At 37.8% G+C, this 26,817-nt stretch overlaps 1 protein-coding gene across 1 annotated transcript in view; it reads left to right on the forward strand.

Annotated features, from left to right (window-relative positions):
- Positions 1-893: 893 nt before the first annotated feature.
- Positions 894-26,817, forward strand: part of tbx22 (T-box transcription factor 22) — a 27,893-nt gene continuing 1,969 nt past the window's right edge. The window contains exons 1-7 of the mRNA XM_029772119.1: positions 894-1,308; positions 1,719-1,935; positions 3,550-3,651; positions 8,699-8,873; positions 9,910-10,074; positions 25,108-25,172; positions 25,264-25,349. Coding sequence (XP_029627979.1) covers positions 1,152-1,308; positions 1,719-1,935; positions 3,550-3,651; positions 8,699-8,873; positions 9,910-10,074; positions 25,108-25,172; positions 25,264-25,349 — 967 coding nt within the window. The 5' untranslated portion in view covers positions 894-1,151. The remainder of the gene's footprint in view (positions 1,309-1,718; positions 1,936-3,549; positions 3,652-8,698; positions 8,874-9,909; positions 10,075-25,107; positions 25,173-25,263; positions 25,350-26,817) is intronic.

Here is a 26,817-nt window from a genome sequence, read left to right on the forward strand (position 1 = left end):
AAAAGGCTGTTTTATTATGTGTGGTCATAGTTAAAACAGAGCATGGCTTTCTATGTCGGGAAACTGTAAATACTGTTGTTCACATTAAAACAAAATAGTAGTGTATTAAAAACATTCTTCGTTTAGCTTAAATCAATCGTATAGTTGGGTGCCTTTTAGGAACGAGTTATTCAACAAATACAAAAGACGTTGAATGTATTTCACTATTTGGAATAATAGACAAAATACAAATAAAAAAATTGAACGTGGAGAAGATGTAATTAAACCAACACACCAAACAAATGGAGCAATAAATGAATTATTCACCCCTTTATTCACCCCTTTAAAATAATTATTTTCATAACTCCAGGTTGTTTCATTAAAATCTGAAATGTACAAAAAAAAGCTGCGGTTTTGACGGGGATGAGCAATATCTTACTCAATGGTGTTTTAACAGTGCACCTAATATGGCTGTCTAACTGTTTGTTTCAGTCAAGAGGTGAGTCTAAAAGCTGTCCAAAAACCCAGACAAAAGGAGAATGCACTGAAGAGTATCAGATGCATTGATAAAATAGAATGATGACGCAATTAGAAAAATGTAATTACCAAAGAAATACATAATGAGAACTGATAATTGCCGTCTGTCGATTTGAGTGTAATGTTTAGTGTTTATTTACTGTTTATTTCCCGTTTTGTTTATGGTCTATTCCATTTGCTTTGGCAATGTAAACACATGTTTCCCATGCCAATAAATCCCTTTGAATTGATTTGAGACAGAGGGAGAGGGAGAGAGAGAGAGAGAGAGAGAGAGAGAGAGAGAGAGAGAGAGAGAGAGAGAGAGAGAGAGAGAGAGAGAGAGAGAGAGAGAGACAGAGAGAGATAGAGAAGGAAAGCGAGGAGAGGAACAGAGGAGCATGAAAAGGAGGAAAGGGAGGAGAGAGGCAAGCGGAAACCGCGGGGCCGTTAACAAGGATTTAGATGCATAGTGCGCGCGCCACGGAGCCATGGGAACTCACCGGGTCAATTAGCTGCGTCGCATAGCCACATGAACAGAAGGCAGACAGACCGGGGGCTCGCAGAGGCCCTGGGGGAAGCGGAAAAACGGAACAGCGCGCGACAAGAGTGCAGCCTTCAGGACCCCAGAGAAAGGAGACTAACCGCCTCGCGTCAGGATGCAGGGTCTGAGCTCACGAGCCCACGCTTTCTCGGTGGAAGCGCTGGTCGGTAAAACGATAAAGAGGATGAAGGAGGAGAACGGGAAGGACTCGAGCTCACCAGGAGACACAGAGACGGAGACAAGCTCCAATCGGCAGGAGACAGACGAACACGGTCGGTCAACTTTAACCCGCGCGCATCTCTCTGCTTTACACACGCACTATTCTGCGACTAACTTGAATAAAAAGTCATATTTTTTTAAGACAGAAACAAATCTAGATAATAATGTAAAAAGAAAAACATTAGTGTCTTTGCTTCTTCTGAGAAGCACTGTCCAAGTAGTAAAATAGAAAACAACAACTTCTTTTGTGGCTTTGTGTTGAGTTTCTAGGACTATTGATGACACATTCCTAGCGTTTTTCACTTCAATGGTTTGTCAAATTGATGTGTTTTAATTAAAGGAAACAGCTGAAAGCTTTACACTTAAATGGAATCAAGCCAGCAGCATTCCGCATGTTCAGGATGCAACAGTTCTAATTTATCAACAATATAGAATGTCTTAAACTGTTCCTTCACTCAAAAAGATTACCCAAACGACCAGAGGAGGAAGGCTGGTAACACGCCAAGAAGGCTTGGAGACTGCGAATCTGAGCCGGGGAGAGAAGAAAGGAGAAGGCCGGGAGATAGTGACTCTAACCCGGGTAGAGAGGAGAGAGATGTCCGGGTGGAGCTCCAGGGGTCGGATCTGTGGACGAGGTTTCATGAGATCGGGACAGAGATGATTATTACCAAAGCGGGCAGGTAAAACTGACCCCTTCACACGCCTACCAAACTGTCAAATTACAGACCTTTACACACGCTAGCTAAACTAGGTAAAACTCAGACCTTTACACACTAACACACAGTAGCCAATACACTAAAATATGGACTACACACTAATCAAACTGTTAATTAATCTGATTTACAGTATGAGGATAATACACATTGGTCAGGAAAGAGGGCCATATTGCAACAAGTCACTGATGTTGCACTTGCAAAAACAAGAACATTTTCTATACAGGCCTATAGCCTATTATACAGGCCTATAGTCTATTATACAGGCCTATAGTCTATTTTACAGGCCAATAGTCTATTATACAGGTCTATAGTCTATTATACAGGCCTATAGTCTATTATACAGGCCTATAGCCTATTATACAGGCCTATAGCCTATTATACAGGCCTATAGTCTATTATACAGGCCTATAGCCTAGTATACAGGCCTATAGTCTATTATACAGGCCTATAGTCTATTATACAGGCCTATAGTTTATTATACAGGCCTATAGCCTATTATACAGGCCTATAGTCTATTATACAGGCCTATAGCTTATTATACAGGCCTATAGTCTATTATACAGGCCTATAGTCTATTATACAGGCCTATAGCCTATTATACAGGCCTATAGCCTATTTTACAGGCCTATAGCCTATTATACAGGCCTATAGTCTATTATACAGGCCTATAGTCTATTATACAGGCCTATAGTCTATTATACAGGCCTATAGCCTATTATTTGATTGCTGTGTATGAAATCTTTACATTGGCTGTATCTACAAATTAAATGTACAATGTACTGCAGCCTTGAAACTATTGAATGTTTATTTAATTTCACCAATAGAAAAAACGTTTTTACACAGTTAAAACAACAACAGCAGTATGTGTAGGAGGGGGAAAAAGGCGAAAGGGCTTGTCGAGTATTTATTTTGCAGGGTCAGTACTACCACGTAAAAACTAAATGGGGATACTTTTTATAAATTTTAAGTATTTTAGGGTTGTATTTTTTCATAGTGTTTTAGGGTTGTATTTTTTTATAGTATTTCTATAACTTTATATTCTTTGACTCTTATCATATAATTAACAATGTACATGCTTTATTCCTCAGGAATTGGAGCTCTGTTATTTTGTAATTACATTTTGTGGTAATTTTGTAATTTTAATTTCTTTGCATATTCTTTAACATTTTCATAACAGTTTCATAAATTCACATGTTATTCTATATAGGCTAAACATTTCATGACTTGTTATAAATTATATTATGTCTGTTGCTGCAAAGTTCGTTTTAAACATTTGATAGTCCTTTTTATAAGATGAGTAATACATCTCGTCAGAATGCCCTCGTTGCCTCAGAGATTCACCTTGACTGAGGGTTAGGGTTTAGGGGTTAGGGTTAGGTTAGGTTAGGCTAACCCTAACCCATATTCACCTTGACTGAGATCCGTAGCCTCTCTTTCACTGGTGTTACATTTCCAACAAATTTAACTGACGCACTAGTTGATATTGAATAACATTATGGATTGAATTAAATACGCTATTATATGATAACAATTTTTGCTCATTTATCCTACTTTAAACTCTGTGTGTGTTTGCTACAGGAGGATGTTCCCGTCCTTGCGCGTAAAGGTGCGTAACTTGGACCCGTGCCAGCAGTACTACATCGCTATGGACGTTTTGCCCGTCGACTCCAAACGATACAGGTAGACCCTAAACGTATATGTAACCTACAATTGTAAATTGAACGAAAGGAAATGGTCTCCTATTTTAGAAACGTACTTTAAAACCAGCGCATTATTGCATCAATAGGTCTTTCCATTGTTTCCACATTTCTCTCAAATGAAGCTGCAAATTCTACTATATTTTTGTACTGTAAATGAAGCATTTTACCCAATATACACGCATTTAACGAGCATAGGGTGACAGTAGTGGTGCTTGGGTAAAATCACCGTGGGAGCCAAGCTAGGGGGAAAAAAGCCATATTACAACCAATGTGTTTTGATAAATGCGTTGTTTGCTCTATAACCTGTTTGTTCATATGCCTTGCCACGGTGATAGACCTAAGGCTGAGGCAATGCGTTTCAAGTTCTAATGTCACGTGCACAAGTACAGTGAAATGCCATTCTTGCAAACTCAAAACCCATCATTGTAATAAAGAATAAAAATGTATTAAAAAAAATTAAAATTAAAATTAAATAAAGATAATTAAGAATTAGAAATATGAAATAAACAATAAAGTAAGTAAGTAAGTATACTATATCCAGGAAATATTTAAACATTCAGTTCCAATACCATGTTTAGAAGACACAGTGGCAGAATAAATTCCACCACACCTTCGTTTTATTACAAAACCAGAGCGGCATCTGTCCAGTGGAGTCCACAAAGCATATGGCAGGAAACAGTCACATGACCTACAGCGGTAAAGCAAGTTAATATTTCTAACATTTTTGAACTACTAAACAACTATTGATTTAGAACCCAGGAGAGTTTCCACAAGTCGAAAAGAAACCAGAAGCTGCCTCCACTATTGCAGCACCACATCACCACCAGCTAATCACCTCTGCATAGTGTAATACAGCGCCAACTAAACGATTCCAAAAACTATTTAGAAATCAATGTAAGCTCAATACTATGTGCCTGTCCATGGTGCTGCTTGCTGTGTGTGTGTTTAAGTAGAAAAAACATGTTGACTCACCCTATTTGTAGAGAAACGCCAATTCCATCCTCCTCTCTTTCATGTTGACGAAACGGTCTATGACTCTGTCATACAGTACACCCTTTTAGTTTTTGGTGTCCTTACCTACCTGACTAAAATGCTTGCTAGCCTAACTTCCTTTCATGGGCAACGATTAGCCAATTAGTTAACATTAGCCTTCTATGTCTAGCTACATATTGAACGTCCAGCCTCTCAGGCCAGGGGCACAATGTATGAATTTATGGTTGGATCAGAATCTCCTTTTTAATCATTGGCCAGGAAGGAGAATTAAGTAAAACCACAAGTACAAATCCCTATCTCCATCCATGGCTAATTTAGGAAAGGGACAATTTTAGCTAGCTAGCCACCAGAGGACAAAAACACAACGAGATGCAACAATTCAAGTTTTTTTTCTGTCAATGAGGTTTGGCTTTTGATGTGATGTGAAATTCCAAACTTGCTTCCCTTAACACTTTTTTTGGTGTGCAAGGACCATTCACAGTTGAGTTCACTCAGCTTAGCTCAAAGCTGATTGCCTATTATTGTATATTTTTTTAATCAAGGAAGACCAAATGATTGCTGGCTTCCCTTGCAACAATGTCATACACGTTTTGACCAGACAGCATTAGACAGATGTGCTACGCATACAGAGACAGAGGGGCGCTGTTTCACTCACTCGGATGCTTTTTCTAGTGAGATACATTCAGCCTCTTGCGAATTAAAGGAAAATTATGAAACACAAAGAGACGAAAGATATAAAATAATGTATGTTTTTTTTCCTTTTTTCTTGGTAATTTTTGTGCGAAGCCTGGCTTTCCTTAGCATCCATGAATACGCACCACTGGAGGGTGGAGGGGTATATCAAATACAGTTAGGCCTCTATAGCCTAAATATAGTCACAAAAATGTTTGACTTGGAAAGTCAGTTACTTCATGGCAAACTCTTATGGCATAGCTTTGTAAGGGGAGAACTATGTGGTCACAACTCATTATTAGTCTTTTCACCTGTTGTTAGTGAAGCCAACTTGTCAACTCTGGGTGGACAATAAAGTCAAAGGATATTCTATTCTGATATTGTGTTCTGATATTCTGTTCTGATATTCTGTTCTGATGTTCTGTTCTGATGTTCTGTTCTGATGTTCTGTTTTGTTATTCTGTTCTGATATTCTGTTCTGATGTTCTGATATTTTGTTCTGATATTCTGTTCTAATGTTCTGTTCTGATATTCTGTTCTGATGTTGTTCTGATATTCTGTTCTGTTCTGATATTCTGTTCTGATGTTCTGATATTTTGTTTTGATATTCTGTTCTGATGTTCTGTTCTGATATTCTGTTCTGATGTTCTGTTCTGTTCTGATATTTTGTTTTGTTATTCTGTTATGATATTCTGTTCTGATGTTCTGATATTCTGTTCTGATATTCTATTCTGATATTCTGTTTTGATATTGTGTTCTGATATTCTGTTCTAATGTTCTGTTCTGATATTCTGTTCTGATGTTCTGATGTTCTGTTCTGATGTTCTGTTTTGATATTCTGTTCTGATGTAATGTTCTGATATTCTGTTCTGTTCTGATGTTCTGATATTCTGTTCTGATATTCTGTTCTGGTATTCTGTTCTGATGTTCTGATATTCTGTTCTGATATTCTAATATTCTGTCCTGATATTCTGTTGTATTTCGGTATGTGATGTTCTGATGTTCTGTTCTGTTCTGATATTCTGATATTCTATTCTGTTCTGATATTCTGTTCTGATATTCTGATATTCTGTTCTGATATTCTGTTGTATTTAGGTATGTGATATTCAGATATTCTGTTCTGATATTCTGTTGTATTTAGGTATGTGATATTCTGATTTTCTGTTCTGATATTCTGTTGTATTTACGTATGTGATATTCTGATATTCTGTTCTGTTCTGTTGTATTTAGGTATGTGATGTTCTAATATTCTGTTCTAATGTTCTGTTCTGATATTCTGTTGAATTTAGGTATGTGATATTCTGATATTCTGTTCTGTTCTGTTGTATTTAGGTATGTGATGTTCTGATGTTCTGTTCTGATATTCTGTTGTATTTAGGTATGTGATATTCTGATATTCTGTTCTGATGTTCTGTTCTGATATTCTGTTGTAATTAGGTATGTGATATTCTGATATTCTGTTCTGATGTTCTGTTGTATTTAGGTATGTGATATTCTGATGTTCTGTTCTGATATTCTGTTGTATTTAGGTATGTGATATTCTGATGTTCTGTTTTGATGTTCTGTTGTATTTAGGTATGTGATGTTCTGTTGTATTTAGGTATGTGATATTCTGATATTCTGTTCTGATGTTCTGTTCTGATATTCTGTTGTAATTAGGTATGTGATATTCTGATATTCTGTTCTGATGTTCTGTTGTATTTAGGTATGTGATATTCTGATGTTCTGTTCTGATATTCTGTTGTATTTAGGTATGTGATATTCTGATATTCTGTTCTGATGTTCTGTTGTATTTAGGTATGTGATGTTCTGTTGTATTTAGGTATGTGATATTCTGATATTCTGATATTCTGTTCTGTTCTGTTGTATTTAGGTATGTGATGTTCTGATGTTCTGTTCTGATATTCTGTTGTATTTAGGTATGTGATATTCTGATGTTCTGTTCTGATATTCTGTTGTATTTAGATATGTGATATTCTGATGTTCTGTTCTGATGTTCTGTTGTATTTAGGTATGTGATGTTCTGTTGTATTTAGGTATGAGATATTCTGATATTCTGTTCTGATGTTCTGTTCTGATATTCTGTTGTAATTAGGTATGTGATATTCTGATGTTCTGTTCTGATAATCTGTTGTATTTAGGTATGTGATATTCTGATATTCTGTTCTGATGTTCTGTTGTATTTAGGTATGTGATATTCTGATATTCTGTTCTGATTTTCTGATATTCTGTTCTGATGTTCTGTTCTGATGTTCTGTTGTATTTAGGTATGTGATGTTCTGATGTTCTGTTGTGATGTTCTGTTGTATTTAGGGTATGTGATGTTCTGTTGTGATGTTCTTTTGTATTTAGGTATGTGATGTTCTGTTGTGATGTTCTGTTGTATTTAGGTATGTGATGTTCTGATATTCTGTTGTATTTAGGTGTTTGATGTTCTGATGTTCTGTTGTATTTAGGTATGTGATGTTCTGATGTTCTGTTGTATTTAGGTATGTGATGTTCTGATGTTCTGTTGTGATGTTCTGTTATATTTAGGTATGTGATGTTTTGATGTTCTGTTGTGATGTTCTGTTATATTTCGGTATGTGATGTTCTGATGTTCTGTTGTGATGTTCTGTTATATTTAGGTATGTGATGTTTTGATGTTCTGTTGTATTTAGGTATGTGATGTTCTGTTGTATTTAGGTATGTGATGTTCTGTTGTATTTAGGTATGTAATATTCTGATATTCTGTTCTGATGTTCTGTTCTGATGTTCTGTTGTATTCAGGTATGTGATGTTCTTTTTTGATGTTCTGTTATTTTTAGGTATGTGATGTTCTGTTGTGATGTTCTGTTATATTTAGGTATGTGAGGTTCTGATGTTCTGTTGTGATGATCTGTTGTATTTAGGTATGTGATGTTCTGATGTTCTGTTGTGATGTTCTGTTATATTTAGGTATGTGATGTTCTGATGTTCTGTTGTATTTAGGTATGTGATGTTCTGATGTTCTTTTCTGATGTTCTGTTGTATTCAGGTATGTGATGTTCTGTTGTGATGTTCTGTTATATTTAGGTATGTGATGTTCTGTTGTGATGTTCTGTTATATTTAGGTATGTGATATTCTGATGTTCTGTTGTGATGTTCTGTTGTATTTAGGTATGTGATGTTCTGATATTCTGTTGTATTTAGGTATGTGATGTTCTGTTGTTCTGTTGTATTCAGGTATGTGATGTTCTGATGTTCTGTTGTGATGTTCTGTTGTATTTAGGTATGTGATGTTCTGATATTCTGTTGTATTTAGGTATGTGATGTTCTGTTGTTCTGTTGTATTCAGGTATGTGATATTCTGATGTTCTGTTGTGATGTTCTGTTATATTTAGGTATGTGTACCACAGCTCTCAGTGGATGGTGGCAGGAAACACGGACCACTCTTGCATCGCGCCGCGCTTGTATATGCACCCGGACTCCCCGTGCGTGGGCGAGACGTGGATGCGTCAGGTGATCAGCTTCGATCGGGTCAAACTGACCAACAATGAGATGGAGGACAAGGGACACGTACGTCACATCTCTCTTTCTGATCTACAATCATTTAATCTACTGTGTTCTATTACTATTTGACTGCTAATCTATAGGACTTAATTAAACATGGCTGGAATGCTGTTTTAGCCAATCAGCATCCAGGATCCAAACTACCAGGCTTAAAACTACTTTTATAATCCGGGTAGTGTAGGTACTGGATGATGATTGGCTGGAAGCCATGGTATATCAAACAAGTCATTCTATTACAAACTGGTTACCAACATCATTAGAACAGTAAACAAGTCATTCTATTATAAACTGGTTACCAACATTATTAAAACAGTAAACAAGTCATTATATTATAAACTGGTTACCAACATCATTAAAAAAGTAAACAAGTCATTCTATTACAAACTGGTTCCCAACATTATTAAAACAGTAAACAAGTCATTCTATTATAAACTGGTTACCAACATTATTAAAACAGTAAACAAGTCATTCTATTATAAACTGGTTACCATCATCAAACAGTAAACAAGTCTAATAATGACAGTAACCAGTTCATAATTACAGTAAGGCTCCTCTGGGGTTGGTGGTATATGGACAATATACCACAGCTAAGGGCTGTATGCAGGCTGTACTCTGCATTGCGTTGTGCATAAGAACAGCCCTTAGCCGTGGTACATCGGCCATATACCACACCTCCTTATTGCTTAATTCTATTCTATCACTGTATTTTATGGGTCAAGAATAAACAATTTACTGAAAGGGGCTTCGAACTATCTGAGATGAGAAATGTTTTGTTAGAAAAAAGGCTAGAGTCATGATGAAAGTTAAAATGGCTACAGCTTGGTGATGGTGTCCGGTATGTTTGTCTGGGATTTGGTGGTTGTTATTGGTACACCTGTTGTAAGGTTTGCATATCTTTAATGGCAGTTGGTTGTTATATAATCTTGCATGAAGTTCAGAAACCTCCAAAACACAACATACATAGCCAAAATGCATGTAACATCTATGTTGTGCTGATGGACATCACATTGACTTCGTTCTCTAAATGACTCTCTTGGTTCAGATCATTCTACAGTCAATGCATAAGTACAAGCCTCGCGTCCATGTGATCCGCCACGACCCCCGGCTGGACCTATCAAAGATCCCCTCGCTGCCCACTGAGGGTATGGCCAGCTTCTCCTTCCCAGAGACAGAGTTCACCACTGTGACAGCCTATCAGAACCAACAGGTACTTTCTCTCAGCCAGTCAGAACTACACATTCAGTAGAATAGATCAGTTGGACTGGCTTCACTGTGGTCTAAACTAGAAACTCAGTATAATGGATCAGGAGGACTGGCTTCACTGTGGTCTAAACTAGACATTCAGTAGAATAGATCAGGAGGACTGGCTTCATGTGTGTGTCCATGTGACCGTGGTGTTGCCTGTGGTCCCTGCAGTAACAGAAGACTCTCGTGGATTGGCAGCAGCTCTCTTCATCAGGGTCCACTTCACTTCTGCTGAATGCATAATAATATAGAAAGGCACACGCACACACACCATCTGTTCAGGACAGAAACACACACACCATCTGTTCAGGACAGACACACACACACACCATCTGTTCAGGACAGAAACACACACCATCTGTTCAGGACAGACACACACACCATCTGTTCAGGACAGAAACACACACACCATCTGTTCAGGACAGACACACACACACCATCTGTTCAGGACAGAAACACACACACCATCTGTTCAGGACAGACACACACACACCATCTGTTCAGGACAGAAACATACACACACCATCTGTTCAGGACAGAAACATACACACACCATCATGGTTTACAAGCTCAGGACAGACACACACACACCATCTGTTCAGGACAGAAATACACACATCATCTGTTCAGGTCAGAAACACACACATCTTCGTGGTCTGTGACTGTGACAGGCTGTGACTGTGGAAACCATAGCTCCTACTAAACCAAGCTCAGGTCTGTGACCAGGTTGTGACTGTGGAAATCATAGCTCCTACTAAACCAAGCTCAGGTCTGTGACAGGCTGTGACTGTGGAAACCATAGCTCCTACAAAACCAAGCTCAGGTCTGTGACCAGGCTGTGACTGTGGAAACCATAGCTCCTACTAAACCAAGCTCAGGACATATTATTGTAGAGACCAGAGAGTGACCAGGCTGGCTAAGAATGGCTGGCTGTCAAACACCATATAAAACCCTGTTACCACTCCCTGTTCGTGTGTGTGTGTGTGTGTGTGTGTGTGTGTGTGTGTGTGTGTGTGTGTGTGTGTGTGTGTGTGTGTGTGTGTGTGTGTGTGTGTGTGTGTGTGTGTATGTGTGTGTGTGTGTATGTGTGTGTGTGTGTGTGTGCCCTGTTTGACATGGCTGGCTGCCCAGCTGGCTGTAAGGATTTGTAGTCCCAGAGGGTGTGGCCTACAGTCTCCAGCTCCCAGCAGCCCTCAGATCAGCGCTATAAACTGACTGAGGTTATTGTTGTTTTAACAGGTCATGCCTCCGAACACTGTACACAACTAATAACATATCATCACTGTAACTACATTACTACTAACATCACATTACTGTAACTACATTACTACTATCATCACTGTAACCACATTACTACTATCATCACTGTAACTACATTACTACTATCATCACATCACTGTAAATACATTACTACTATCATCACTGTAACTAGATTACTACTATCATCACATTACTGTAACTACATTACTACTATCATCACTGTAACTACATTACTACTATCATCACTGTAACTACATTACTACTATTATCACATCACTGTAACTACATTACTACTATCATCACATTACTGTAACTACATTATTACTATCAACACTGTAACTAGATTACAACTATCATCACTGTAACTACATTACTACTATCATCACTGTAACTAGATTACTACTATAATCACATCACTGTAACTACATTACTACTATCATCACTGTAACTACTATCATCACTGTAACTACATTACTACTATCATCACATCACTGTAACTACATTACTACTACCATCACGCCACTGTAACTACATTACTACTATCATAACTGTAACTGCATTACTACAGTCATCACTGTAACTAGATTACTACTATCATCACATCACTGTAACTACATTACTACTATCATCACTGTAACTACATTACTACTATCATCACTGTAACTACATTACTACTATAATCACATCACTGTAACTAGACTACTACTATCATCACTGTAGCTAGGTTACTACTATCATCACTGTAACTACATTACTACTATCATTGCTGTAACTACATTACTACTATCATCACATCATTGTAACTACATTACTACTATCATCACATCACTGTAACTACAATACTACTATCCTCACTGTAACTACATTACTGCTATAATCACATCACTGTAACTAGATTACTACTATCATCACTGTAACTACATTACTACTATCTTCACATCACTGTAGCTACATTACTACTATCATCACATTACTGTAATTGCATTACTACTATTATCACATCACTGTAGTGACATTACTACTATCATCACATCGCTGTAACTACATTACTGCTATCATCACATCATTGTGTCTACATTACTACTATCATCACATCACTGTAACTACATTACTACTATCATCACTGTAACTACATTACTGCTATCATCACATCACTGTAACTACATTACTACACTCATTACATCACAGTAACTACATTACTATCATCACTACTTTTATCACATCACTGTAATTACATTAATACTATCATTGCTGTAACAACATTACTACTATCATCACATCATTGTAACTACTTTACTACTATCATCACATCACTGTAACTACATTACTACAAACATTACATCACTGTAACTTCATTACTACTATCATCACATTACTGTAACTACATTACTACTATTATCACATCACTGTAGTGACATTACTACTTTCATCACATCACTGTGTCTACATTACTACTATCATTACATCACTGTAGTGACATTACTACTTTCATCACACCACTGTGTCTACATTACTACAATCATCACATTACTGTAACTACATTACTACTATCATCACATCACTGTAACATAATTACTACTATTATCACATCACTGTAGTGACATTACAACTATCATCACATTTCTGTAACTACATTACTACTTTCAACACATTACTGTAACTACATTACTACTATCATCACATCACTGTAACTAAATTACTACTATCATCACATTACTTTAGTGACATTACTACTATCATCACATTCCTGTAACTACATTACTACTATCATCACATCACTGTAACTACATTAGTACTATCATCACATCACTTTAACTACATTACTACTATCATCACTGTAAGTACATTACTACTTTCATCACATCACTGTAACTACATTACTACTATCATCACATCACTGTAGTGACATTACTACTATCATCACATCACTGTGACTACATTAATACTATCATCACATCACTATAACTACATTACTACTATCATCATACCACTGTAACTACATTACTACTATCATCACCTCACTGTAACTACATTACACCTATCATCACATCACTGTAGTGACATTACTACTATCATAACATCACTGTAACTACATTACTACTATCATCACATCACTGTAACTACATTACTACTATCATCACCTCACTGTAGTGACATTACTACTATCATCACATCACAGTAGCTACATTACTACTATCATCATACCACTGTAACCACATTACTTCTATCATCATATCACTGTACATTACTGCTATCATCACATTCCTGTAACTACAGAAAGTACTATCATCACATCACTGTAACTAAATAACTACTTTCATCAGATCACTGTAACTACCCTACTACTATCATCACCTCTCTGTAGTGACATTACCACTATCATCACATCACTGTAGCTACATTACTACTATCATCATACCACTGTAACCAAATTACTACTATCATCATATCACTGTACATTACTGCTATCATCACATTATTGTAACTACATTACTTCTATCATCACATCGCTGTAACTACATTAGTACTATCATCACATTACTGTAGCTAAATTACTACTATCATCACATCACTGTACATTACTGCTATCATCACATTACTGTAACTACATTACTACTATCATCACATCGCTGTAACTACATTACTACTATCATTACATCACTGTAGCTACATTACTACTATCATCACATTACTGTAACTACATTACTGCTATCATCACATTACTGTAACTACATTACTACTATCATCTTATTACTGTAACTACATTACTACTATCATCACATCACTGTAGCTACATTACTACTATCATCACATTACTGTAACTACATTACTGCTATCATCACATTACTGTAACTACATTACTACTATCATCACATCACTGTAACTACATTACTACTATCATCACATCACTGTAGTGACATTACTACTATCATCACATCACTATATTTACATGACTACTATCATCACATCATTGTAGCTACATTACTACTATTATCACATCGCTGTACCTACATTACTACTATCATCACATCACTGTAACTACTTTACTACTATCAGCACTGTAACTACATTACTACTATCATCACATCACTGTAACTACATTACTACTATAATCACATCACTGTAACTAGACTACTACTATCATCACTGTAGCTAGGTTACTACTATCATCACTGTAAATACATTATTACTATCATTGCTGTAACTACATTACTACTATCATCACATCATTGTAACTACATTACTACTATCATCACATCACTGTAACTACAATACTACTATCCTCACTGTAACTACATTACTGCTATAATCACATCACTGTAACTACATTACTGCTATAATCACATCACTGTAACTAGATTACTACTATCATCACTGTAATTACATTACTACTATCATCACTGTAACTACATTGCTACTACCTTCACATCACTGTAGCTACATTACTACTATCATCACATTACTGTAATTGCATTACTACTATTATCACATCACTGTAGTGACATTACTACTATCATCACATCGCTGTAACTACATTACTGCTATCATCACATCATTGTATCTACATTACTACTATCATCACATCACTGTAACTACATTACTACTATCATCACTGTAACTACATTACTGCTATCATCACATCACTGTAACTAGATTACTACTATCATCACTGTAATTACATTACTACTATCATCACTGTAACTACATTGCTACTATCTTCACATCACTGTAGCTACATTACTACTATCATCACATTACTGTAATTGCATTACTACTATTATCACATCACTGTAGTGACATTACTACTATCATCACATCGCTGTAACTACATTACTACTATTATCACTGTAACTACATTACTGCTATCATCACATCACTGTAAATACATTACTACTATCATCACATCACTGTAACTACATTACTACACTCATTACATCACAGTAACTAAATGACTACTATCATCACATTACTGTAACTACATTACAACTTTTATCACATCGCTGTAATTACATTAATACTATCATTGCTGTAACTCCATTACTACTATCATCACATCAATGTAACTACTTTACTACTATCATCACATCACTGTAACTACATTACTACAAACATTACATCACTGTAAATTCATTACTACTATCATCACATTACTGTAACTACATTACTACTATTATCACATCGCTGTAGTGACATTACTACTTTCATCACATCACTGTGTCTACATTACTACTATCATTACATCACCATAGTGACATTACTACTTTCATCACACCACTGTGTCTACATTACTACAATCATCACATTACTGTAACCACATTACTACTATCATCACATCACTGTAACATAATTACTACTATCATCACATCACTGTAGTGACATTACTACTATCATCACATTTCTGTAACTACATTACTACTTTCAACACATTACTGTAACTAAATTACTACTATCATCACATTACTTTAGTGACATTACTACTATCATCACATTACTTTAACTAATTACTACTATCATCACATCACTGTAGTGACATTACTACTATCATCACATCACTGTGACTACATTACTATCATCATCACATCACTATAACTACATTACTACTATCATCATACCACTGTAACTACATTACTACTATCATTACCTCACTGTAGTAACATTATTACTATCAATATATCACTGTAACTACATTACTACTATCATCACATCACTGTAACTACATTACTACTATCATCACCTCACTGTAGTGACATTACTACTATCATCACATCACTGTAGCTACATTACTACTATCATCATACCACTGTAACCACATTACTACTATCATCATATCACTGTACATTACTGCTATCATCACATTATTGTAACTACATTACTTCTATCATCACATCGCTGTAACTACATTAGTACTATCATCACATTACTGTAGCTACATTACTACTATCATCACATCACTGTACATTACTGCTATCATCACATTACTGTAACTACATTACTACTATCATCACATCGCTGTAACTACATTACTACTATCATTACATCACTGTAGCTACATTACTACTATCATCACATTACTGTAACTACATTACTGCTATCATCACATTACTGTAACTACATTACTACTATCATCTTATTACTGTAACTACATTACTACTATCATCACATCATTGTGCTGTTGTGTCTTTGCTATGCCGGATTAAGTGATATGACATGCTATTTCATAAAATAATTTCTCTGTAATTAATATTACCTGATTAAACTAATCATGTAAATGTAATTAACTACAAAGTCTGGGCACCACAAAATAATGTTTATAGAGCTGTTATCTTCCGAATAAACTCTTAAAGACCTGGTAATATTTTACCTCAATATTAGTCAATTATTAATCGTCACCTTATTCAATCTCATCTGAACAACGTAGAATTTTTTCACGAACCCTGGCTAACAAGTTGAATCAGCAATACAAAATTTGGTTTAATTATTTATTTACTAAATACCTAAATAATCACACAGAATTACATATACACAGGATGGATCATATATTGATTACTAATTATGTCATAAAAGAAAATGTCCCTGGTGGACGGAACCAATATGACGGCTGGTTAAACAAAGAAAGGAGGCTGGGTTTGAATGAAAGCACGGGAAGACTAAGGAACAAAAGGATAAGGGTCTCTGATCGGACCTTGTGAAGTTATGCTATCGTAAATATGTATTCTTATGCATTCTAAATAACCGCCCATTTGGAAAAGGAAAATGCAAGAAATATTTAGTCTGAGCTGCGATTCAGTAGGTTGGTCGTAGATGTAAGGGAAAACCCCCCTGAAATGGACAAAAATGAATAGGATCATATTGGCAGTGTACGAAACATATACACGATGGCTAATACCACTTAATTGGGCGGCAGATCGCTCAAAGCTTATGGCAAATGTCATATGGCAAATGCCAAGTGTCATACAGCAAAAATCCCAAAGATGGCGAGCGCACTCCACCGTTAATTTTAATGTTGCAAATGGACATCAAGTCAAGACCCAAGTGTCAAATTTTTAAATTTTGAAAGAAAATTCTAAAATGTATCACCCTCTAAAAAAGTGTTTTCTGGACCATTTTTTGAAATTCTTTTAATTTTTTTGGTCAATTATACATGTATAAGAATTGTATGAACATACCGTTGTCATATTTTATTGAGTTGTCCATTTGCAATATGCTATCATAGGAAGTCAAAAGTCAAAGTCAAAAGTCAGTGAACCATTGCCAAATGCAATAAGAAATGTCCAAATCAGGATGTTATGTCCATTTGCCATATATATGATCACAGGAAGTCGGCTTCCGAACCCAAAGTCAGTGACCCATGTCCAAATGGCATTTATACTGCCCAAATGATATATATCACTATGTTAAGCCCTGAATCAACCTAGAAGTTCTATTTGTCATGTATGATGAGAGAGAAGTGGGACTCTGTCATTTTTAATTAAGAAACAACTGATTACCACAGGGTCGAATGCGGTGTTTTTCACAAACTGTAGGTTGGCTATATCCAAACACCTTTAGGGTGAATTTAACCACTTCCGGTTGCTCCAGGAAGCTTAGAATTAACACAGATAGACCTCATAGTGTCCTGATGAATTGTCATCAAAGACAGGTTCATAAGGCATTCATAACCCACATAGGCTTCAGGTTGAATTTAGGGGAGCAGGCAATGTATTCCTATGGGGAGAGAAGTCATTGCAAACTGCTTGATGTAAACACCCTGTTTTCACTGTTAAGGGTTAAATCCACATGGTCAAGGTTAGGCTTGCACAGATCGGGAGGACCTTAGGAATGTTCCTGAGGTTGAATTGTGCTTCTAACCCCAACGGTTCTGCCACTATCACCCAAAAGCACCTGAAATTATGCCAGGCTTAATTTGGGCCTGCTTTTTTTGCACGGTCGCTGAGGTCAGACCGAGTGAGCTATGGTCAAGCAGGGCATCTCGTTGAACTCAGCACGGCCTAGAGATTATAGTAATGCCATTGCAGGCTTTGTGTGTCTTTAATAAGCCCCGCACTGTGTCACTCCATCCTAGCTGTGTTTGTGTGTGTGTGAGTTTTTCTTGGACATCTGTTGGGAGAATTGACTGATTTGCAGTTCATTAGGTTTGTCAAATCACACATATGAAGTTTTGGAAAGATGTGACCTTTTTAACCCTTTGAAACAGCCCCTACAGAATTTTGAGTTTTAAGTCTTTACGTAAAGAACTGACTTACTTGCACCGGCAGGATAGAACAGCACACTCCGGTAAGACGAGGGGGGCGGTCTGTGCATATTTGTAAACAACAGCTGGTGCACAAAATCTAAGGAAGTCTCTAGATGTTGATCGCCTGAAGTAGAGTATATTGTGATAAATTGCAGGCCACACTACTTGCCTAGAGAGTTCTCAGCTATACTTTTCGTGGCTGTTTATTTACCACCACAAACAGATGACTGCACTCAGTCAGCTTAATAAGGAAATAAGCAAACAGGAAACCACTCACCCAGAGGCGGTGCTCCTAGTGGCCGGAGACTTTAATGCAGGGAAACTTAAATCAGTTCTACCAAATCTCTATCAACATGTTATGCAACCAGAGGGAATAAAAATTCTAGATCACCTGTACTCCACACACAGAGACGCGTACAAGCTCTCCCTCGCCCTCCATTTGGTAAATCCGACCACAACGCTATCCTCCTGATTCCTGCTTACAAGCAAAAATTAAAGCAGGAAGCACCAGTGACTCGGTCTATAAAAAAATGGTCAGATGAAGCAGATGCTAAACTACAGGACTGTTTTGCTATCACAGACTGGAATATGTTCCGGGATTCTTCCGATGACATTGAGGAATACACCACATCAGTCATCGGTTTTATCAATAAGTGCATTGAGGACGTCGTCCCCACAGTGACTGTACGTACATACTCCAACCAGAATCCATGGATTACAGGCAACATTCGCACTGAGCTAAAGGGTAGAGCTGCCGCTTTCAAAGTGTGGGACTCTAGCCCGGATGCTTACAAGAAATCCCGCTATGCCCTGCGACTAACCATTAAACAGGCAAAGCGTCAATACAGGGCTAAGATTGACTCATACTACACTGGCTCCGACGCTCGTCGGATGTGGCAGGGCTTGCAAACTATTACAGACTACAAAGGGAAGCACAGCCGTGAGCTGCACAGTGACACGAGCCTACCAGATGAGCTAAATCACTTCTGTGCTCGCTTCGAGGCAAGCAACACTGAGGCATACATGAGAGAATCAGCTGTTCCGGACGACTGTGTGATTACGCTCTCCGTAGCCGACGTGAGTAAGACCTTTAAACAGGTCAACATACACAAGGCTGCAGGGCCAGACGGATTACCAGGACATGTGCTTCCGGGCATATGCTGACCAACTGGCAGGTGTCTTCACTGACATTTTCAACATGTCCCTGATTGAGTCTGTAATACCAACATGCTTCAAGCAGACAAACATAGTCCCTGAGCCCAAGAACACAAAGGCAACCTGCCTAAATGACTACAGACCCGTAGCACTCACGTCCATAGCCATGAAGTGCTTTGAAAGGCTGGTAATGGCTAACATCAACACCATTATCCCAGAAACCCTAGACACACTCCAATTTGCATACCGCCCAAAACAGATCCACAGATGATGCAATCTCTATTGCACTCCACACTGCCCTTTCCCACCTGGACAAAAGGAACACCATGTGAGAATGCTATTCATTGACTACAGCTCATCGTTCAACACCATAGTACCCTCAAAGCTCATCACTAAGCTAAGGAACCTGGGACTAAACACCTACCTCTGCAACTGGATCCTGGACTTCCTGACGGGCCGCCCCCAGGTGGTGAGGGTAGGTAGCAACACATCTGCCACGCTGATCCTCAACACTGGAGCTCCCCAGGGGTGCGTGCTCAGTCCCCTCCTTTACTCCCTGTTCACCCACGACTACATGGCCAGGCATGACTCCAACACCATCATTAAGTTTGCAGACGACACAACCGTGGTAGGCCTGATCACCGACAACGACGAGACAGCCTATAGGGAGGAGGTCAGAGACCTGGCCGGGTGGTGCCAGAATAACAACCTATCCCTCAACGTAACCTAGACTAAGGAGATGATTGTGGACTACAGGAAAAGGAGCACCGAGCACGTCCCCATTCTCATCGATGGGGCTGTAGTGGAGCAGGTTGAGAGCTTCAAATTCCTTGGCGTCCACATCAACAACAAACTAGAATGGTCCCTCAGGAAACTAAAAAGATTTGGCATGGGTCCTGAGATCCTCAAAAGGTTCTACAGCTGCAACATCGAGAGCATCCTGACCGGTTGCATCACTGCCTGGTACGGCAATTGCTTGGCCTCTGACCGCAAGGCACTTCAGAGCGTAGTGCATACGGCCCAGTACAACACTGGGGCTAAGCTGCCTGCCATCCAGGACTTCTACACCAGGCGGTGTCAGAGGAAGGCCCTAACAATTGTCAAAGACCCCAGCCACCCCAGTCATACACTGTTCTCTCTACTACCGTTGTTTTATTTCTTTACTTACCTACACACACACACACACGCACACACGCACACACACATACCTTTTTTTCGCACTATTGGTTAGACTTTTTTATAGTAGTAATGTAGTTATAATAGTGCATTTATATTGTTAATGTAGCTACAGTGAGGGGATCATAGTAGTAATGTCGCAACAGTGATGTGATGATATTAATGTAGTCACAGTGATGTGATGATAGTAGTAATGTAGTTACAGTGATGTGATGATTGTAGTAATGTAGCTACAGTGAGGTGATGATAGTAGTAATGTAGCTACAGTGAGGTGATGATAGTAGTCATGTAGTTACAATGAGGTGATGATAGTAGTAATGTAGTTATAATAGTGCATTTATATTGTTAATGTAGCTCTAGTGAGGTGTTGATAGTAGTAATGTAGCTACAGTGAGGTGATGATAGTAGTAATGTAGTTACTGTGATGTGATGATAGTCCTAATGTAGTTACAGTGACGTTGGCCTGTTGGTGAGGTTTATGACCCCAATAAATACCTTCCCCCCTTTCCTCTCTCTACTCTATAGAGTTGACTCTTGGAAAGCTTCACGTCAAAGTAGATGAACCTACGGTGTTAGGAAAAAAAGAACCAGCCATTTATCTCTCGTAATTTACGAGAAATCGTACAATGTACAATTGGTGATGGTCAAAGAAATGTTTTTTTTCCCAAAAAGTGAACTTTTGGATAATAGAGCACCGGTAACTCACTGTTAGACCAAATAGGGATATGTTTTGTATACCACCCCTGCCTTGTCACAACACAACTGATTGGCTTAAACGCATTAAGAAGGAAAGAAATTCCACAAATGTACTTTTACAAAATGCACCTGTTAAATGAAATGCATTCCAGGTGACAACCTCTTGAACCTGGTTGAAAGAATGCCAAGAGTGTGCAAAGCTGTCATCAAGGCAAAGGGTGGATACTTTGAAGAATCTCAAATATTAAATAGATTTGGAATTAGACGTTCCGCTAGCGGAACACTACTCCAATATCCAATGATAAGGCGTGGCGCGAAATACAAACTCCTCGAAAATCCAAAAACTTCAATTTTTCAAACATATGACTATTTTACACCATTTTAAAGTCAAGACTCTCCTTTATCTAACCACAGTGTCCGATTTCAAAAAGGCTTTACAATGAAAGCAAAACATTAGATTATGTCAGCAGAGTACCCAGCCAGAAATAATCAGACACCCATTTTTCAAGCTAGCATATAATGTCACAAAAACCAAAACCACAGCTAAATGCAGCACTAACCTTTGATGATCTTCATCAGATGACACTCCTAGGACATTATGTTATGTAATACATGCATGTTTTGTTCAATCAAGTACATATTTATATAAAAAAACAGCTTTTTACATTAGCATGTGACGTTCAGAACTAGCATTCCCACCGAACAGTTCCGGTGAATTTATTAAATTACTCACAATAAACGTTCACAAAAAACATAACAATTATTTTAAGAATTATAGATACAGAACTCCTTTATGCAATCGCGGTGTCCGATTTTAAAATAGCTTTTCGGTGAAAGCACATTTTGCAATATTCTGAGTAGATAGCTCGCCATCACAGGCTAGCTAATTTGACACCCACCAAATTTGGTACTCACCAAACTCAGATTTACTATAAGAAAAATTGGATTACCTTTGCTGTTCTTCGTCAGAATGCACTCCCAGGACTTCTACTTCAACAACAAATGTTGGTTTGGTTCCAAATAATCCATCCGAAGGGTAACGAAGGGTGACGCGCGGACGCGTATCGTGACAAAAAAAATTCAAAATATTCCATTACCGTACTTCGAAGCATGTCAAACGCTGTTTAAAATCAAATTTATGCAATTTTTCTCGTAAAAAAGCGATAATATTCCGACCGGGAGACGTCCTTTCCGTCCAAAGACTCAAAATCTAAAATGGACTCTTCACGTGCATGCGCAGGCCCGTCTCATTGTTCTCAGATCGACCACTTACCAAATGCGCTACTGTTTTTCAGCCAGTAACTGCAGTCATCATTCAACGTTCTGGCGCCTTCTGGGAGCCTATGGGAGCATTAGAAAGTGTCACGTTACAGCAGAGATCCTTTGTTTTGGATAGAGATGACAACGAAGGCCAAGAAATGGTCAGACAGGGTACTTCCTGTACAGAATCTTCTCAGGTTTTGGCCTGCCATTTGAGTTCTGTTACACTCACAGACACCATTCAAACAGTTTTAGAAACTTTGGAGTGTTTTCTATCCAAATCTACTAATTATATGCATATTCTACTTTCTGGACAGGAGTAATAACCAGATTAAATCGGGTACGTTTTTTATCCGGCCGTGAAAATAATGCCCCCTAACCATAACAAGTTAACCCTTTTTTGGTTACTACATGGTTCCATATGTGTTATTTCATAGTTCTGATGTCTTCACTATTATTACAGAATGTAGAAAATAGTAAAAAGACAGAAAAACCCTTGAATGAGTAGGTGTGTCCAAACTTTTGACTGGTACTGTAGGTCATATTTTTCCTGTCCCTGACACCTGCTACAGGGATCACTATGACAAGCTGTGACCTGGGAAACCATAGCTCCTACTAAACCAGCTTTTCCCAAGCTGGGGTACAGGCACGATGCCGTCGGGGGTACGCCAAACAAAAATGTGATTCACATTTTCAAATACTCCATTTAGATTTTTCCACGGGGCTATACATTTGGGTGATGTTTTTTACTCACCTGAGTAGCCTCGTTTCACTGCCAAAAATCAAATGAAACCATCTCGTGTTCAGCGAAATAACAACACAATGTCAAATTTGTATTTGTATTTATTATGGATCCCCGTTAGCTGCTGCCAAAGCAGCAACACTCTGTGTGCCTAGTCAAATAATGAACATCCAATCACATTAACCGTTACTCTCTCGCGGGAATTCCACTAACGGCCCATATGTAGCCAAACGTAGCTGCTGCTCATTCCATTTGCGTCCATAGAGACACATACCAGCTCTACTGGTAGTACTGCAACTACCAGCAGTACTACACCTGCTACTACCAGCAGTACTACACCTGCTACTACCAGCAGCACTACACCTGCTACTACCAGCAGTACTACACCTGCACCTGTTGACGACACAAGTTGTTCTGCTTCCACGAGCACATCCAATGCTAGCATCAGTAATTCTACATTTGTTGTTAGCCCAGCTAGCATGGACACTGACAGTTGTGAATCTGATGCAGCCGAAGAGCTACTGCCCCCTTACCCGGGAAAGCACCGAACAACAGACAGGGACGTTGGACCATCGAAGAGGCGCAAAAATGATGAGAACTACATTGATTTGGGGTTCACATATACACTACCTGTCAAAAGTTTGGGGTCACTTAGAAATGTACTTGTTTTTTAACAAAAGCAATTTTTTGTCCATTAAACTGAATTGATCAGAAATACAGTGTAGACATTGTTAAGGTTGTAAATTACTATTGTAGCTGGAAACGGCTGATTTTTAATGGAATATCTACATAGGTGTACAGAGGCTCATTATCAGCAACATCACTCCTGTGTTCCAATGACACGTTGTGTTACCTAATCCAAGTCTAGCACTTTAAAAGGAAAATTGATCATTAGAAAACACTTTTGCAATTATGTTAGCACAGCTGAAAACTGTTGTTCTGATTAAAGAAGCAATAAAACTGGCCTTCTTTAGACTAGTTGAGTATCTGGAGCATCAGCATTTGTGAGTTTGATTACAGGCTCAAAATGTCCAAAAACAAAACACTTTCTTCTGAAACTCATCAGTCTATTCTTGTTCTGAGAAATTAAGGCTAATCCATGCGAGAAATTGCCAAGAAACTGAAGATCTCGTACAACACTGTGTACTACTCCCTTCACAGAACAGCGCAAACTGGCTCTAACCAGAATATAAATAGGAGTGGGAGGCCCCGGTGCACAACTGAGCAAGAGGACAAATACATTTGAGTGTCTAGTTTGAGAAACAGACGCCTCACAAGTCCTCAACTAGCAGCTTCATGAAATAGTACCCGCAAAACACCAGTCTCAATTTAAACAGTGAAGAGGCGACTCCGGGATGCCTCCCTTCTAGGCAGAGTTCACAAAGCTGCAGCTGAAATCATAGCTCCTACTAAACCATGTAGGTCATATTCCTAACCCTCTGTCTGTCCTGATTTGTTGTTTGTGCTGTCAGATCACCAAATTGAAGATTGACAGGAACCCATTCGCTAAGGGCTTCAGAGACCCAGGACGGAACAGGTAAACAAACACAGATATAAAGTGTCTACATCACACCATTTTCTCTATATAGTTCACTATTTTAACACTTCTGAATACTGTCTCTGTGTAGGGGTGTGTTGGACGGCCACATGGAGTCCTATCCCTGGAGAAGCCCCCTCAGTCTGGAGTTCAAACCATTTACTCTTCAGCTACAAGGTGAATGGCTACAGACAGACACACACAGACCTATTCCGACATTAATTATTAAAAAAGTAAAACTAAGAACAATTCTGTTAACTCAATCACAGAGATTTACATTGTATAACTCTATGTATGGTTGTTAATCTAACTCTAATTGTGGTTGTTAATCTAACTCTAATTAAGGTTGTTAATCTAACTCTAGTTATGGTTGTGAATCTAACTCTAGATATTGTTGTTAATCTAACTCTAGTTATGGTTGTTAATCTAACTCTAGGTATAGTAGTTAATCTAATTATAGTTATTGTTGTTAATCTAACTCTTGTTATGGTTGTTAATCTAACTCCATTTATGGTTGTTTAATCTAACTCTAGTCATGGTTGTTAATCTAACTCTAGTCATGGTTGTTAATCTAACTCTAGGTATAGTTGTTCATCTAACTCTTGTTTTTTTGTTAATCTAACTCTATTTATAGTTGTTAATCTAACTTTAGTCATGGTTGTTAATCTAACTGTAGGTATAGTTGTAAATCTAACTCTAGGTATAGTTGTAAATCTAACTCTTGTTTTTTTTGTTAATCTAACTCTTGTTTTTTTGTTAATCTAACTCTAGGTATAGTTGTAAATCTAACTCTTGTTTTTTTTTGATAATCTAACTGTAGGTATAGTTGTTAATCTAACTCTATTTATAGTTGTAAATCTAACTCTTGTTTTTTTGTTAATCTAACTCTAGGTATAGTTGTTAGTCTAACTCTAGGTGTGGTTGTTAATCTTAGTGTGGTTTTGGTTGTTAATCTAACTCTTGTTATGGTTGTTAATCTATCTATAGTTATGGTTGTTAATCTAACTCTTGTTATGTTGTTAATCTATCTATAGTTATGGTTGTTAATCTAACTCTTGTTATGGTTGTTAATCTATCTATAGTTATGGTTGTTAATCTAACTCTTGTTATGTTGTTAATCTAAGTGTGGTTATGGTTGTTAATCTATCTATAGTTATGGTTGTTAATCTAACTCTAGGTGTGGTTGTTAATCTAAGTGTGGTTTTGGTTGTTAACCTCTCTTGGGTATGTGGGACGTGACCGTCCCACCCGCGGTACACACTATCAACACCCAGTGAAATAGCAGGGCGGCAAATTCAAAACCAAAAAATCACATAATTCATATTTCTTAAACACACAAGTATTATACACCATTTTAAAGATAAGATCCTCCTTAATCCAACCACAGTGTCCGATTTCAAAAAGGCTTTACGGCGAAAGGATAACTTTAGGTTATGTTAGGACAGCGCCTAAACAAGAAAAACCACACAGCCATTTTCCAAGCAAGGAGATGCGTCACAAAAAACAGAAATACAGCTACAATTAATCACTAACCTTTGATGATCTTCATCAGATGACACTCCCAGGACTCAATTTTACAAAATACATGTATGTTTTGTTCGATAAAGTTCATATTTATATCCATAAACCCCCTTTTACATTGGCG

The sequence above is a fragment of the Salmo trutta genome, chromosome 13 (assembly GCF_901001165.1).
Source record: "Salmo trutta chromosome 13, fSalTru1.1, whole genome shotgun sequence".
Lineage (NCBI taxonomy): Eukaryota > Metazoa > Chordata > Actinopteri > Salmoniformes > Salmonidae > Salmo > Salmo trutta.